Here is a 12,825-nt window from a genome sequence, read left to right as displayed (position 1 = left end):
AGCAGGAATCTTAACCTTCAGAGTGAACTGACTAACAGAATTGGAACATCAGCTAAGAATTTCAGGCTATTATAGAAATGTGCATGGAATAACAACAAACTATCAAATAAAGCGAAGATATGAATCTACAAGGCTTGCATGCTCTCATCCCTGCTTTATGGTTCAGAAACATGGGTTACATATGCTAGGCACATCAGGAGACTGAATAGTGTCCACATGAGATGCCTGCACAACATCTTGAAAATAAGCTGCAAAGATAAAATGCCAAAGAGGGCATTTTTACACATGGTCCAGAGCAGCTTTGAAAGACACTCTAATTAAAGTGCCTGCAGTGTCTTGGGTACCAGCATCCCCACACTTAAATGGTGGTGGGGTGCTTTAACTAAAGCTTGCTCAATGAGCTTTATTTAAAGTGTTCCCACTGCCATTTTGTAGTATGGGGATGCTGCTACACAAGGTGCAGAGGCTGCTGGAGCGTGCTAATAAGCATGCTCCAGCAGACTCAATTAATCAAGTCTGCTCCGATGCGCTGTAATTACAGCATGTTGGAGCAGCCTCCCTGCACATCTACAGGCACCCAGTGGTGGTGGCATGCGCAGGACTGACACATTTAGAAACCACTATCAGGAGCTTGTGATGGCTCTACCATGTCAGAAAAAATGGTGGAGACTGTATTTCCGAGAGTACAATGAGATTTGAAACAGCTGTAGAAAGTGGGGTTGCCCTCTATAGTGGTACCATGATGTCTGCAAAAGTGATGCAAAGTCATTCAACCTCAGTGTAGAAAGCTGGGACCTCAATCTCAATCTAGAAAGTGTTCGTGAACACAGTTCCCTAATGGCAGATTTTGCCATTCGCGGGGGTCACGGGAACGTATCCCCCGCAAATAGTGAGGGTCGCGTGTAGTTCTCTCTGGCTTTGTAGCAGGTTTAATGATCCACTCTAAAAACAGTCCCAGGGTTATCTGATTTAAATTACTAGCTTGAGAATATAAAACAATCCTCGTGCTATCTGCCTGAATAAACAAATTAATAAACCCCCCAAAAAACAAAAAAACCCAGAACTCTGTGTATCTCACGCCTCCAAACCTAGCTACAGACTACTCTTGCCTTTTCACCTTCATCATATGTATAGCCACTAAAACACCCTCTGCAGGTTCAGGAGGTTGAGGAACATTTTAGGGGCCCTCTAAAGGGTCTTCGATATCATTTGCCATCCTGGCTTTCTGACTTATCAGATCCTGGAGGCGGGTCAGCCCCAGGATGAGGGGAAACATTTGAGGAACCCTCTAAAGGGTCTTCTAAATCATTCACCACTCCAGCTGTCTGACTCCACAGGTCTGGGAGGTGGGTGAGCATTAGAGGGGCCCTCTTAAGGGTCTCCTAAAACACCATCACTAAGGGACCTCTTATTTTTTCTCAACAGGCATTTAGCCTTCCCCAGGCTCCTCTTTAACCAGGCCCTTACTTTTCAGCCTGCAAGCCACTTGCTGGTTAGCCCCTCATTCTTACTCCCAGGTTTATCGCTGTCCCCGCCCCCCGCCCTTATGATGCACACCATGACTGCTATCTGGATCATACAGACTGCTTCCTTTTAATAAAATCAACCCTTTTGCTCCAAAAATAACCAAGATCTTTCAAAGCATTCTGCACACTCTCTTTTTGCAATGTATACTTCTGCCAGCACCAATCACCGCCCCCCCTTTTTGTTTTCACAATAATTGTGATCTTTCAAGGCAAGATGGGTACCCCCCCAAAAAGCCCCCTCTTTCAGTTTTCACAGTAATCTTTCAAAAAAGGATTAAGAACGTCCTCTTTCTTCTTAGGTTTCTTTAAAATGTGTGAGCAATCAGTCCTGGGTTTCTTATTCATGGGCCCCAGATAACCTGCTTTGGCGTTGTGAATCCTTGTATTTTTATGTGTGGTTTTCTCACGGGTAACTGGCACATTTTCCTCTGAACCCTACTGTCTTTTTTTTCTTTTACCATGTCCTTCTGTTCTGTCCTTTTGTCCTTCTGATCATTGGGTGTTCTGATCCTCAGGCTGAGCATTCTTGTGGTTTTTTTATACTAATTTTTAGAGGTCTGTGACTTGATTTCCACCCTTCTGGTATTTTTAGGAACTGAATTTCTGAAGCCGAGCTTCCTTCTGTGGGGGTATTACTCATGATCACTTAGGAAATATAAAATTTGTGTCTCTGAATTAAGAATTCACTTTCCACAGATGTAGTGTGTTAGACTTAGCTATACAAATTTAAAATTTGCTTAACCCCCACCCTCTATCTCTACATTCACAGGGGATCAATTCACTCCCCTCACAAGAAATGAAAAGCTTTAACCTCTCTATATACTCAGAGGGCCAATCCCCACTTCCCACCTGATCAGATAAAGACACGTGGTTATATGTTTGTTCTGTTTTTCTATTTTAGAAGAAGCGGTTCTGTTTGAAAACAAACAGTTACAGGCAGTTGTTATAACTTAGTGTTATATTAACACAGCCATATATAACCTCTCTGTTTTAAAATATTTTTTTTACCTTGCTGTGGTAAAATTGCATGTGGCTTTCCCACTAGATAAGCTCTCTGTAACAAAAAATAATACACTAAGTAAAATAGTGGGCATATGTATATAAAATAAAAATATATACCAAACTGTTTTAAAACAAAGTCACTACAGGCAGTCCTTGGACTTATGACACAATTGGTTCCTGAAAACGGCGTCTTAAGCTGAAACATTATAACTCGGAACCAATTTTTCCTATAGGAAACAATGTTATAAATGGGGGATTGGTTCCTGAACCAAGGTCCAATACCCTGTTTTCACCAAAAATAACCCATAATTTTGTACTCAATCAATTATAGATGAGTAATGTAGCTACATTAATGTATTTGTATTGTAAATAGCAATCATATTGACTTGGAAGGACTTCTTTGAGGTGACTTTGCTGGACTTCTTGAAGGGCTCTTGGCTGGATTCTTCTCAGGAGTCTTGGCTGCAGGTTTTTCTGGAGACTTGTCTGCTTTCTTAAAGAAAGTGTCCAAGGAAGTTTGGACAGATGTTCCCCAGGGAGATGGATGACACAGCGACTTTTTCACTGGCATGGCGTCACATCCGATCAAGCAGTGTAAAGTCAAAACTGATGTCAGAAAGTTGAAACAGGGTGTCAATTTAGAAATGTTGTAAGTGCGAAACGTTGTAACTCGAAACGTTGTAAGTTGAGGACTGCCTATATACTACTTTTGGCATGTTTTGCTCATACTGAAGTCTTTCCTTCTCCAGATGCTTGCAAATGTATTTTCTTATGATATACTCCAGTAACTTTTCAGGTATAGAGATGAGGATAACCAGTATCTAGTTTCTGAGGTCCTCCTTTTTGCATTTTTAAGTAGAAGCAATGTGTTGGCCCTTTTTTCAGTCCTCCAGTACCTTGCCCATCTCCCATGACTTTGTAAATATTATTGCCAAGGTCTCCAAAGTGTCTGCCAGTTCCTTTGGGATGAAGTTCATCAGGTCCTGCTGACTTGATTTCATTGAGACTCATCACAATTCTCTGACATTTTCTTTTATTATTTCATCTCTCATGTTATCCAAATAATTGGTATTAGTTTGGTTGAAGCCTTTTTTTTTTGGTGAAGACTGAGGCAAAGTATCTGTTGAGTAGCTCTATCTTCTTTGCATCTTCTGTTAAGAGTTTGCTCTGGCTATTTAATAGTGGCCCTACAGCTTCTTTGGTCTCCATTTCTTTTCTGGCTAAAGTATTTATGTAACCCCTTCTTCTTGTCCTTAACTTCCCTTGCCAGGTTAAGCTTTTTTTTTTTTTTTTTTTTTTTACCTTTGTCTTCCTGGCTTTGTCTATGCAAGTTCTTACTATTTCCTGGTGTGTCTCCTTTGTGACCTACTAATCTTTCCAGTGCCTGTATGCTTTTCTTTTGCATTTGAGACATCCTAGAAGCTCCTTTTGTGCCACGTTGTTATTTTGCCATTCTTCTTATGCTTCCATTGTGTTAGAATAGCTTCTTGTTGGTCTTGCAATACCATGCTCTTTAGGGCTCTTTAGTACAGTCAAAAAGCTTAAAGTTGAATTGGTTCAATCTCTGCAGGTTAGTCTAAGCTGCATAGATTGAACCAATAAGCAAATGAACAGGCATTCATTTTTAATTTCAGAAATGCAGCTACATGGGGGAGGAGGAGGGGCTAGAGCATGCCTCCCTCCTCAGCTGGAGTGGACAGCTTGGGCCAAGGCTAGCCCACTTATGCTGCATGGGTGGGGGATTTGTGGGGGAGATGCAAAGCATCCTGGGATGCTGGGGCACTGTGAGTTAACTTGAATCTGGAGGAGGTCTGGGACAGAAGTTCAATAAACTGATTTAATCTAAATCAGTTGAGTCTGATGCTACATCCATCCAGGTTTATCTTAAACCAGTTTTGGCCATTTTGAAAGTGGTTTATATACACCGAACTTCTGTTGTGTTACAGATTTGAACTGGTTTCTGATCACTTGTAGTGGTTTATGTGCAATTTCTGTCCCTAGTGTAGAAGTTTCCAGCCCTCCTGGATATCTCTATCCTTCAGTCTGTTCTCTCATGGTACCATGCCTACTATCTCCTTGAGTCAATCGCAGTCCACCTTTTTGAAATCCATTGACTTAGTTCTGTCAGCCTTATGCTTTCCGATCTCTGAATCATGAAATGTATCACATCATGGTCACTTCCAAGTTTCCCATCACCTTCACATCCTCCACCAAGATAGATGATCCCCTAGTTACATTTTTATCTTTCTTGCACAGAAAGTTGTCCTCCATACTTTTAGAAACTTGGTCATTATTTTATTTTGGACACATGATTCTTCCAGCAGATAATGTTTGCTCTGTTGCTGGAGGGTTTTGTTCACTATCCCCTGTTCAATCTAATTTAAAGTCCTCTCTACTAGTTCAGCTAGATGACACCCAAAGATGCTTTTTCCCACTGTGGTCAGATGTATCCTGTCTCTTGATACCATTCCTCTTCCCCGAAATATTTGCCTATAGTAAAAAAATCCAAAGTCTTCATGTCCTCACCACTATCTCAGCTATACATTTACTTTCATGATATGATAGTCCCTGCCTGGGCCCTTATCTTCCACTGGCAGGACTGAAAAGAACACCACCTGTGCTCCAAACTCTTTAACCCTCCTGCCAAGAGCCTCATAGTCACCTCTGGTCTACTCAATGTCATTTCTGGCAGTTGGTGCCTAGAAGGACAACAGGAAAGGATAGTGGCCTGAGGCATGGATGAGCGTTGGCAATCTTCTGTGACATCCTGAATACAGGCTCCAGGCAGACGGCATACCGTGTAGGACCTCAAATCTGGAAGACAGATTGGTGTTGCAGTAGGGAGTCACTGGTCCCTGGTATCTCCATTTTCTCCACCTAGAAAGTTGCTGTACCTAGTTTTATTTATTATCCTTGATATTCTTTAGGTTTTTTCCACTGGTGTTTCAGTCACCCTTAATGTAGTCTTTGCCTTGTCTTTGCCTTACAAACATAACTATGCTGACAAACTGCCTCACAAACTCACCTGTTTGCTGGCTCTGTGAGAAATAGCACTGGTCATGGATGGTTCCAGAGGGAGTGTGATGGCATGGTTGCATTCCTCTTTCGCTGTGTGCTGTACATGCAGTGAGTTCTCTGAGCTCACCGGCATGTCAGCACAGAGCACAGCTCCTGCTGGGAGCTCTGCATGTGTTGTGATCTGTCTGAGACAGCTGGCTGGTTGGTGTGGGTCTGCCCAGAGCACATGCTTTTGCTGGGATCCCAAGCCCAGGGGTGAGTGCCACTGCTATTTGCCCTTCCCCTCCTTCTGCCTTACTTCCACTGAATTTAACAGCAGAGGAAAAGAGGGGATGAGCAGCAGTGGCAGCACTCAGCCCCTGCTTTCGTGCAGCTATGTAGCCTCCTACTGCTCATCTCTCTTTTCCTGTGATTCCTCCTTTTCCTGTGTTGAATTCAGAAAGGGGAGGAGGGGGAGGGAGAGGGAAACAGCAAACAGCAGCAGTGCACACCTCCTGGGCTCTGGAGCTCTGTGCAACGGGTTCTTGGCATACCCTGCGTTGACCAGTTGGTGATCTCAAAGAGCTCATGACACATAGCACGAGCAGTACTGACATGCTGGTGAACTCAGAGAACTCACTGACATCCAGGATCATGATGGGAGTGTATGCCCACACACTCTTCTGCTGTTTGACACCTGTGCAGTGAGCCCTCTTTACTGATAACATGTGCTACACAGCTGAAGGGGGTGTGACCACATGATTCTAATGCTGCCTATGCCATGGGTAATCTCTCTCCAGTCCAGTAGCTCTCTTTACAATGTGAACTCTCATTGTCTTCCTTTAATCAGTTCTTTTCCTAACTTAAAATTCTTGTACTAATCTCCAGTTATTTACATTTAAGTGAAATTTTACCCATATACTTTAGTAAAGCATTTAATAGAGTAGTACAAGTAGACTAAATTTCCCACTGTTCATTTATCTAGAAAATACCTTATCGAAGAAAGACATCAGCTTTGTAGGGGAATTATTCTTCCAAATTTTGTTATTTTGTTAGAGATATCAGGCATTTATAGATGTATTCTGGGAGGTGTGTGTCTGTGTGTGTGGGGGTGTGCTTTAATTAGCACAGCTTCAAGAGCCACACTAATTAAAAGCACCTGGAGTATCATGTGCATCAGTGTCCCTGCAATGAAAAATGGCAGCAGGGTGCTTTGAACTAAAGCTCATTGAACAAGCTTTAGTTTAAAGCACCCCACTGCCATTTTTCAGTGTGGGGACGCTGATACATATGGTGCTGGAGTCTGCTGAAGTGCAGTAATTACTATTATCATCTGGTTTCAGAGACTGAAAGTTGAGCCCAGGATGCAGTAGGTAGAACAGCACAGGGTGGATGCACTGGGGATATATTTGGAAATGATTTGGAAGCAGGTTTAAAACTAACAAAAGAAAGTTGCTTTTTTACCACAGCACATAATTAACTTGTGGAACTCATTGCCACAATATATTGAAGAAGCCAGTAATTTAATGAGGTTCAAAAGAGGATTAGACAAATCCATGCAGGATAGGTCTATCAGTGGATAATAAACATTGTAGGTATAGGTTGAAACTTTAAATGAGAACTTTCTAGGTCTCTAAATGATGCAAGTTGTAAGGAAAGAGGTATGTAATGGGGTGATTGGGTCATAGGTGGTCAGTCAGAGTGGAACACACTAGGGTAGAGGATTATGGGAATGTCATCCTAGGTCAAACTGAGTGTCAGTCCAAGTCTGGGATATCAAGCTGAAGGTTCAGAAGAGGTCACAGTCAGGGTAAGAAGTTAATCCAGACTGGGAGGTCCAAGACAGGAACATGAGTAAGCAAGAAACAGCAGGAGAGTCTGATCTAGAAGGTTCAGAGTCAAGTTTAAAAGTTCCAAGCAGGCCTGAGGCACAATGCAGTCTGTTTCCCAGACAGCTCTCTGCTGTCTGATCTGAGCATATAAAGCCAGAGTAGACAGGGCCTCATTGCCTGATTGCCTCTAGCTGGCTCCTGGGACCAGATCAGCCCCAGCTGGGTCTTAGCTCATGAACCAGTGTGGCATATGTTTTTCTGGATACAGTGCCAGGGCAGAGCCCTTTGCCCAAACAGGTGTCCTTCTTCATTTGAAAGTTGTTTTCTTAATATTTTACGGTATTTACTCCTATACAATGCATGTTTTTTCTGAAAATTAGTTTCAGGAATTTGGGGTGCATGTCTTAAATGAGGAAATGCAGGGAGCAAATGGCGCTACCTTTGCGGAGCTGCATTGCCAATGAAGCTGGGTGGGAAGATAATGGGGCCTACTGAGTCAGGTGAGGGTCTACTCAGTTAAAAAAGAGTAGTTGGGCATTTCAGCTTCAGCAGTATTGGCTTCAGTGACCCAGCAGGCATTGCAGAGATGGGTGAAAAATATCCTCTAGATCCAGTCACAAGCGATGTGCCTCATTTGGTTTGCTCTGCCCCTATGGTCCCATTCTCCCATCCAGAAAACCCAATTTTTTACCCAGCCGTTCCAAGGTTAAAGGAAGAAATATTCCATTACCATTCTTAATTGCAAATATTGACAAAGATCTCTCAGGACAAACTTACTGAAAATCTGGAGACAAATATTTATTCACCCATAGCAGAAAGAAGTAGTTACTGTGGTCCCAATGCAGGATAGGAAAGGATCCTGACACAGTACCATCAACACTTTTCCCTCCTCCAAGCCAAGCATCCTTGGCATTTACAAAACTGAGCTATTTCTTAAAAAGAAGCAATTTTAGTCATATTTTCACTGCCTCCTGACCATGCTAAGGAACACTGAAGTGAAGTATACCATGCTTACTGTTCAGGTACATGAGGACCTCCCACTTCAACATACTGGTGCTGCAACTGTATATTTGATCCATTAAGTACATATCTGAACAAGTCTTGTAGGCCATTTTCAAAGCTTTGGGAATGTGCAATTACTAAAGGGAGTAAAGGCAGTCAAGTTGACCCAAACTTATATTCATTTTGCTAAAAAAATATTATTCTTTCAGCCCCAGTTCTAAAAGCATATGTAGTTGATGTAGCATAGTAATAAAAATGCTGTGAGCCCCGTCTTACTTATTCTGGCCTCCTCAGTGCTGCCCCTAGGTCTGATCAGACCTCAGTGGGCAAGAATATGCCTATGGTGCAATGCCAGTCCATGGGCTGGATCCAGATCACAGCTTTCCCCTCCTCTATCCTCCCCCAGCATACCTGATCCAGTGGCTACTTCAGCAGATCTAAGGCCTGGGCTGCATGATCCTGGTGCAGCCAGAATATACACTACATGTGGTTCAGTCTGCCTGAACTACACTGCATGTACTGTACTGCTTCACACTGCTCCCACTCTGGGGTGCACCCTCAGACTGTACACATCCGTTCCAGCTGGTCTGGGACCTAAGATGCACACAGCACTCACAGGCACCAAGTGCAGCAGGGGTTCCAGACTGGCTGGGAGCAGGCACTGCATGTGGTGCAGTCCTGGAGTGGCTGTGATGGGCGTCATGTGTAGTACAGGTGCCACTCTGGCAAGACTGTACCATACATGGCACCTGTTCCAGCTGCTCTAGGATTTGTGCCCTATGCAATGAGGGTCCCTGACTATGGTGGAGGAGGAGGAGGGAAAGGGAGAAGGGAAGGGAGAGGAGGTTCATGGCCTGGATCCAACCCACGGACCAGCCTGATGCCACTCATCCAGTCTGTGGGGTGGAAGGAATTTGACATACCTAGTATAGATCATCGTTGTTTATAAAGCAGGTGTAGTTTTAATGGATATTTTGGACGGCAATAATTTGACTTATAATTAGAACAATACGGTATTTTATTTTTAAATAAGCAATAAAAAGGCATATTCCTCACTAAATATGAGCCAGCTTGGAAAATTAAAGTTTCTGAATTCCACTGCTTTGTGAAAAAATGTGTCTTTCAGTATACTTAGAATGGTTACTTAAAAAAAAATGCTTTCCATAGGCAGAAACTTTAAGAAAGTAATCTCTGACTACTGATATCAACAATGGAAAGCTTCATGAGCAACTGAGAACAGCCGGTTGTAATTAAAATCCTGTCATAACCATCAGTAAAGGTAGGACTGCTCCTCCTATATTACTGCATTTAGTCCTGCAGGAGTGTTGAATAAGCACATGTTTATTCTTGTTGCTGATTTTTTAACATACTATTTTTTTTCCAGATAAGCTGTCTTGAAAACAATCCATTTCTCTTTAGCCAGACCAAGATGGAAGCTCCACTGGTGAATCTGGATGAAGAGTTTGAAGATCTGAGACCTTGCTACTCTGATGGCAGAGAAGAAAAAAAACATTGTTTTTATGGCTCATCCCCTCAGCATTTAGAAGATGCCTCCCTTTCTGAGCTTGAAAACTTCTCTTCTGAGATCATCAGCTTCAAGTCTATGGAAGACTTGGTGAATGAATTTGATGAGAAGCTCAATGTCTGCTTTCGGAATTACAATGCCAAAACTGAGAACCTGGCTCCTGTAAAAAATCATCTCCAGATACAAGAGGAGGAAGAGAATCTTCAGGATGAGGAGTAAGCAATCTAGAAGTACTAAATAAGTATAACTACATGATGCTGTTCCTTATTTTAACACAGTGAATCCTCATAAATTCAGCTGGTGAAAAAAATAAAAGAAAATTTAAATTTTGAACCTTTTCAGCTATTTTGGAGATTTCCAAATGGGCCCCAAAACTCACATATTTTTTAATCCATTTTTAATTGAGAATATAAAATAGTAAAATAAATGCAAATGATTTCTGGAATTTGTTAAAAAATACTTGATAGCCATTATGAGAGTGGTTTTATAAAAATGTGAAACTTTTGTGAAAAATGAAAATATTTAAATAAGTAACCAATTCTTTGGAAAATTCTTTCCTGTCAATGAGGCCAATGTGTGGAGCATGGGGGCACATGCCCCTCCCAGATTTGTGCACCCACAGTGGACACAGGGCTGCAGCCTGACAAGACCAGCAGAGGCAGGAGCTGCCTGCGTGGCCCAGTGGAGAGGACCCAGTATGGGAGGGAAGAGCTGCGCCACCATCAGTGCAACGAATAATAGACGGGGTGTGTGGGGGTGTGTGTGTGTGAATTCTGGCTTCACTTCCTCCTGTTGCCATCCACTTGTACACTGGGCTGTGGCTCTGCCCTACACCACGGCTTGGCTGCCACCAGTCTGGTCAGGCTGTCCATGCTGCCTGTCACCGGACCTCCTCTTTGGGGTACAGCCACGGCCTGAGGGGACATGGCAGTCGGGCCATGGTGGTACCTAAGCAGCTGGTGGCAAGGGGTGATGGCAGTGTGGCCCCACCGTTCATTACACCTTATGTTTTTGGCAGTGCAACTGGTGCAGGGGTTGTGGCAGCAGCACAGCAATGAGCCTTTCTGTCCTGCTCTGCCCTCCTGCACTGGGTCCTTCCCATTGGGCTGTGGAGGCAGCTCCTGTCCATGCTGGTCTGGCTAGGCTGCATCCCCGTGTCTGCTGTGGGTGGACAAATATGGGGTCATGTCCTCCTGATGCATCATCTATGCCCTCCCCATAGACTTAACTGCAGAGAATTGTGGGAGCTGCTCTCCATGCTACCTGGCTTCCACATGCATGCATGCACATGGTGCCCCCTGCCTGATCATCCTCCTCCCACTCCTTCCAGCTCCAAGCGGCCCGTTGCAGGCTGGAAATCTGTCAGCCTGCAAGGGGAAACCCGCAGTTTCCCACATATTTTTCCTTCAAAGGAGAATCCATTTTAAAGTTTATTTTTAACTCGTTCTTATATTTTTGTGACCCACGGCTTGAGAGAGACTGTTCTAATGAGGCTGCGTGGGTGTGGAGGGCACATAAAAAGTTTTGCTTTTTTATTTTGCTCCATTTATTGACAAGGTACTGAAACATGTTCCACAACAGTGGTCACTATAACAGACAGAGTAACATAAAGACTGGGGTTTGTTTGCATAAAGTAGCCTACTTATGTTTGAGAACGGATCTGTTGGAGGAAATGGATTGGCAAAAAAACGGTGGAGTAAGTGGTATTTAGAAAGTACAGTATTTAGAAATTTGGGTCTGTCAACATTTTCTCATGGCAGTGTTCCTTCTCAGCCAACTAGTTATCTCCCATTCTGTATCTGTGCATTTCATTATTCTTTCCTAGGTGTAGCACCTTCCATTTGCCTGCACTGAACTTCATTCTGTTGACTGTATCCCAACTTTCCAATCTACCAAGATCCTTTTTGAAATGTCCCCCTATGCTCCAAAGTGTTTGCAGTCCTTCCCAATTTCAAGTAATCTGTACATTTGATCAGGAATCACTCTATTCTGGCATCTAAATCATTAATGCACATGTTAAACAACATCAGATCCAGGACAGACCCCTGTGGAACCATACTTGATACCTCCTGCCATTCTAGCATTTATCCATTTATAATTACCCTTTACATGTAGTCATCAAGCCTATTATGCATCCACCTAATAATAATTATATATAGCCCATATTTCTCCAGTTTTCTTAAAAGAATGTCACATGGGACTGTAAGTATACTAAGCCCACTGCATTCCCTTCATAAACCCAAGTAGTTATTTTGTCAAAGAAGGAGATAAAATTTGTGTGGCATAATATATTCTTAATAAATCAATGTTGGAAAGGGTGATGACCATATATTTCTTCCTGGACATGTTTTCAAATGGATGTCTTCATAATTAGCTCCAGTAACTTCCTTAGTCATGAAGTCAGGCTGGTAGACCTATAATTCTCTAGGCCCTCCTTTCTCCATTTTTTTTATTTTTAAAGATGGAAGCTATGTTAGTCATACAATCATAGAAAATTAGGGTTGGAAGGGACCTCAGGAGGTCATCTAGTACAACCCCTGGTCCTTTCTTAGTCCTCTAGAATGTTGCCTGTCTCCAACAGTTTTGTAAATGTTATTGACAATGGCCCTGAGATCCTCTCAGCCAGTTCATTAAGTATCTTGGGATTAATTTTGTCAGTCCCTCGCAACTTAATTTTATTTAATATAATTAAAACCCTCTGATGCCTTCTTTAGCAGGGGTGGGCAAAATATGGCCTGACAGCCAGATCCACTCTGCCAACTGACTGGATCTGGTCTGCGGTTGCCTCTGCTGCACCCTACATGGGGCCAAGACCCACTCACTTTCACTGGGGCAGCCCATGCTATGCTTCCACCTGCACACACTCGCCTGGGCCCTGATCAGTGCATGCAGCCCTCAACTCCAGTGGGTGAAGCTTCCCCCTGCCTACTTGGAGCGGTTC

At 43.1% G+C, this 12,825-nt stretch overlaps 1 protein-coding gene across 10 annotated transcripts in view; it reads left to right on the top strand.

The window, feature by feature from the left end:
* FEZ1 (fasciculation and elongation protein zeta 1) overlaps positions 1-12,825 on the top strand; it is a 226,388-nt gene that overhangs the window by 10,404 nt on the left and 203,159 nt on the right. For 7 of the 10 annotated variants that reach the window (XR_003092141.1, XM_025193905.1, XM_025193906.1 and 4 more), the window contains exon 2: positions 9,744-10,099. Coding sequence is in view for 9 of the 10 variants with exons in the window: in XM_025193905.1 (XP_025049690.1) it covers positions 9,789-10,099 (311 nt within the window). In the remaining variant the exon portion in view is untranslated. Of the gene's footprint in view, positions 1-9,526; positions 9,639-9,743; positions 10,100-12,825 lie in introns of all 10 variants that reach the window. The other 3 variants (XM_014526698.2, XM_025193901.1, XM_025193902.1) reach the window with 2 other exon arrangements.

This window comes from Alligator sinensis, unplaced genomic scaffold (assembly GCF_000455745.1).
Source record: "Alligator sinensis unplaced genomic scaffold, ASM45574v1 scaffold817_1, whole genome shotgun sequence".
In the NCBI taxonomy this organism is placed as follows: Eukaryota; Metazoa; Chordata; order Crocodylia; family Alligatoridae; genus Alligator; species Alligator sinensis.
The sequence above is the reverse complement of the archived record's forward strand: the minus strand, read 5'-3'. Positions and strand labels throughout refer to the sequence as shown.